Source organism: Lactuca saligna, chromosome 8 (assembly GCF_052625555.1).
Source record: "Lactuca saligna cultivar CGN05327 chromosome 8, ASM5262555v1, whole genome shotgun sequence".
In the NCBI taxonomy this organism is placed as follows: Eukaryota; Viridiplantae; Streptophyta; class Magnoliopsida; order Asterales; family Asteraceae; genus Lactuca; species Lactuca saligna.
Window position 1 is genome coordinate 6,900,728 of NC_136424.1, and position 4,251 is coordinate 6,904,978.

At 36.3% G+C, this 4,251-nt stretch overlaps 1 protein-coding gene across 1 annotated transcript; it reads left to right on the forward strand.

The window, feature by feature from the left end:
• Positions 1–1,375: 1,375 nt before the first annotated feature.
• LOC145011330 (protein IQ-DOMAIN 24-like) lies at positions 1,376–3,373 on the forward strand. Its single transcript, XM_078970030.1, has 3 exons — positions 1,376–1,843; positions 2,362–2,565; positions 2,648–3,373. The coding sequence occupies exons 1-3, from the start codon at positions 1,496–1,498 to the stop codon at positions 3,185–3,187; spliced, it is 1,092 nt and encodes a 363-aa protein (XP_078826156.1). The 5' UTR covers positions 1,376–1,495; the 3' UTR covers positions 3,188–3,373.
• The last annotated feature ends 878 nt before the right edge of the window (positions 3,374–4,251 follow it).

Sequence of the window (4,251 nt, forward strand, 5' to 3'; positions counted from 1 at the left end):
CTTTAGATCTAATATGTAGTTATCGGAAAACTAACATCATATTGTTGAAAATTTTGAATCTAAACTCTTACTTGGAAGTTAAGGCTTTATCGTAGGTCTATTAACTCTCATCAAATTGGTCTTAGTAGCCTTCCAATTTACTAATTCTCGCTATTTAACGCCTCAATGACGATTATAGAGAAATTGGAGAAAGCAAAGAAAAAGATTTTTTTTTTCTTTAGGGTGGTTCTTCAAACAAATCTAAAGTTTGTTGGGTTGCTTGGGACAAAATTATGGCCCAAAATATTGTGGTGGCCATAGAGTTGGTAGCCTAAGAACATCATATCTTCATCTTTTAGCCAAATGATGTGGTGTTTCATTCTGAAGAATATGTACCATTATTGTCTATAGGCCCATGTAACAAGACTCTTGTCGGTTAATTAGAATATATATCCATTTGATATATTTTTTTCATCGGTCATGTCTTTGAGTAAATCATTGTCATGGATTGGAGAAGCACCAGTTACCCATTAGAGAAGTGAGTCGTACGCAATAGTTTTTTGTCATACACAACAATTTATGTATTAAAGAGTTGTACAATATAACATTTAAAACATCAATTGTTGTGTATGAAAAAAAATTGTTGTGTACAAATCATCTCCCTACCCATTAAGATAGAATGCTTTGTTTGAAGAGCTAACCTATGGATTACACCAACTCGTATTACCTTACAAAAGCCATATGTGTACATTTTCTCACTCGCATGACTATGCAGTTATGGTCCAAAAGATGTAGACCATCTTCGTGCTTCATGTACTCTTGATATGGATGTTTGGGCCCTAGTCCGTACCCGATGTGGACTTGATGCCCATATTTTCATTTCGTCCTCATGCATAGGTGCATAGCTACCATCCTTTTTTATCATTAAGGTTAATTTGGAACACAAGAAATTAAAAGATGTTCAATAATGGGTCGATCAGATTGTATTATGATTCTCAATGAAATGAAGGTTACCAAAACCCTAGTCTAGAATGGTTGTCATGGTTCATCTCCTTATTTGGCTGTCTTTTTGTAATTGTTTTTGCTACGGTGTCTTACTAGTTTATTTATTAAATCATTTTTCATTCAAAAAAACTCAACTACAAAACTTAAAATTAGGAAACGATTGTTACGGATTAATTTACCCTCAATGTGTTCATTGTCAAGATTGAAGACATTCGAAGAAAGTTTGTATAGGGTTCGAATAAAGTTGGGGTTTAAAGTTTAAACATTAGTTGATAATTATATATAAATTTAGTTGTTGAATAAAGTATTTAACAAGAAATGACGTTGAGACGTTAACGGAGTAGTGGTGGTGTAAGTAACAGTTAATATTTTGTCCGTGAGCAGGGGATGTCTATCTGTCCCAAATTCCATTCCTTTTAAAATATCGTGGGTCCAAAACTGGCACTACCGCCACAAAATCTTCCTTTCTCTCCACAAACTCTGCAAATCTTCCACCGTTGAGCGATGGTAGATGGGTAAGACAACCAGGTGGATCCGCTCGCTTTTCCGGCCAAAAAAGACCCCTTCCTCCTCCAACGCCACCGGGTCGGCTTCTCTAACGCAACATAAACCTGCAGATGGGGTTAACAACTCATCGGAATATAATTCATACCCCGAATCACACGATGCTAACAAGCACGCAATAGCAGTAGCCGCCGCTACGGCTGCGGTCGCCGAGGCAGCACTCGCGGCAGCCCATGCGGCGGCGGAGGTGGTCAGACTGACTGCTGGTGGTGGACGAAATAGAACGTATTTTGACGTTGAGCCACGGAGGGTAGCGGCGGCAGTGAGGATTCAGTCCACATTCCGGGCGTACTTGGTAAGTCTAAAATGTCTGATAATTGAGAATGTTATATGAATTTACTGATATACCCCTGTTCGATGGTCAAAATTACGTCGGTTGTGGTGGGGGACAATTAATGCAGGGATGGGCAGTCGTCGGATTTTGTGATGGTTGGTTGCTACTTTGCCCCTTGATAGTGCTATGTCAATTTTTTCTTTTTTCAACCACAAAAAACATTTGTTTTTTCTTTCTAACATTTGCACATGGCCTTCATTTTTGGAATTTGTGGACCGATTTTTATTCATTTTCTAAAGTAATTTTTTCCCGTTCTCATGGACCACGTAAGTAATTACATTTCCAAATAAATGAGATTTAATTACCTTACCTATATGGTAATATTATTTAATTCACAAATTATTTTGCTGTTGTCAACATATTTTTTAGACGATAAAAAATTAAAATCCGTATAAAGTATAAACACAAGTCAATAAAATCAAGATTTTTTTTTTTTTTTAACAAAGTAGAATGCTATTTTGGTGCATAATATTATGTAGGCTAGGAGAGCACTAAGAGCACTGAAAGGATTAGTGAAGCTTCAGGCACTGGTTCGAGGTCGAATTGTTCGAAAACAAAGCGCAGAGATGCTTCGAAGAATGCAAGCCATGGCTCGTGTCCAAGCTCGAGCTTGCGCTAGTCGATCTTCATTGTCGGCGTCACCACATTCAAGCACCAGATCGTCAAACTCGCATAATCATCCTGTAAGTTGTCAAAATTCCATTAATAAACGTCATAAACAGTGATTTCTCGCTGGATGTTGATTGAAATATGAAATTCTCACAGAAATTTACAAGTGCGAAAGGGTCTTTCATCCAAGAACGTTTTAAAGGGCTAAATTGGTTGGAAAATTGGATGGACGATGGATCATGGAGCAGTAAACAATGTCGACCTGATGATGAAAGGAGTGATAAGATTCTAGAAGTGGATACCTGGAAGCCTCGGGTTAACCCGAGTCCGAGTAACAAGTCGACAAATTCCACACCGACAAAGCCTTGGAACCCTAGATCCGGGACAAGGGAAGTGTTGCCGTTGGGTTCGATGATTCTCCGGGAGGCGGAGAAAAACGTGTCGACGGCTGAAAACACGCCTAGGGCTTGTTCCCCTGGTTCTAGACCTGGAAGTAGCTATAGACAAAACCCTTTCACTGAATATTCACGTAGTGTTTATGGTGATTACCCGAGTTATCCAAATTACATGGCCAATACTCAATCTTCACGAGCAAAATTGAGGTCGCATAGTGCTCCAAAACAGAGGAATCTGGGTTCCAGTAGATTGGTTTGGGATTATTCTGATACTGTTTCCGAGAGAGGATTTCGAAGCTAGATCTTGGCTCTAAACTCTAAATCCAAATCCAAATTATTGGATTTGGATTGCAAAAAAGAAGTCTGTTTTCTTGATTTGAGTCCCTTTTTTTTTGTTTAAATATTATCGTCTATTGGTGTGTTAGCCGTTTGCAATTTACACGATGTAATTTTGAAAACCCGTATATATTTCTGCTCTTTGTGCTAACTTTCAACTTATGCTATGTTTTAGTTGTTTTTTAAATGAAAAATATTTATATAAAACAAAAACTTTTTTAATTTTATCAAGTCTGGTTATCTTCTTGTTAAATTTGATTAAAAAAGGCATTACCCTTTCACATTGAAATAAAGCATGGGACCGGGTTCAGCCCGACTTAAGAATAAATAATATGACAATGAGATCCAACCAACTGGACCGGTCCCAACCTTGTGACTGATGATGGAACTAGAAATGCAGAACAAAGTAAACTTAATTGTCTTGCTCATGGTAAAAAAATTCTTGTCAAAATAGACTTTGATGAAATCGGAAATAGTATTATATTTGAAAGTTCATCTTTGAGTAAACCCTACATGAACAAATTGTTATGATAAATCTTTTCGCTACCTTCCATAACGGGTCACGGATACGATACTTTTCTTGCTTTCCCTACCCTTGGGATACCTTTTGCTTCATTGTGGACCAAAACCAGCACCATCCACTATTCTTTATATATATATATATATATATATATATATATATATATATATATATAGACACACACATTTATCTACGCCAAGCGCCGGGTGCGCATATTGTTTAGAAATTAGTTTTAGCCATACATTGTCATTATTAAGTTTTGCGTTTATTTGACTTTTGTTGAAGCTGGTATGGTACTAATGAGTTAATTATAGGAAAAACTAAATGTTTAATGCATATTTATTTATTATAATTATCGCTAAAGCTTAAATTATCATTTCTTAACTTAGCTATCTCATTGTGTTTATTTGATATTATAATCTTTTACCATTATAAAGTCAAAAAATTATTTCAAAAAATTTTAAAATCTGAACAATTAATACTATAAATGTTTCTTATCTCAAATGTAT

Excerpts from the sequence above, each read along its gene's own strand:
- LOC145011330 (XM_078970030.1), top strand. The coding sequence starts at position 1,496 with ATGGGTAAGACAACCAGGTGGATCCGCTCGCTTTTCCGGCCAAAAAAG. Across the intron at positions 1,844-2,361 it reads CCACATTCCGGGCGTACTTG|GCTAGGAGAGCACTAAGAGC; the intron begins GTAAGTCTAAAA and ends AATATTATGTAG. Across the intron at positions 2,566-2,647 it reads CAAACTCGCATAATCATCCT|AAATTTACAAGTGCGAAAGG; the intron begins GTAAGTTGTCAA and ends AAATTCTCACAG.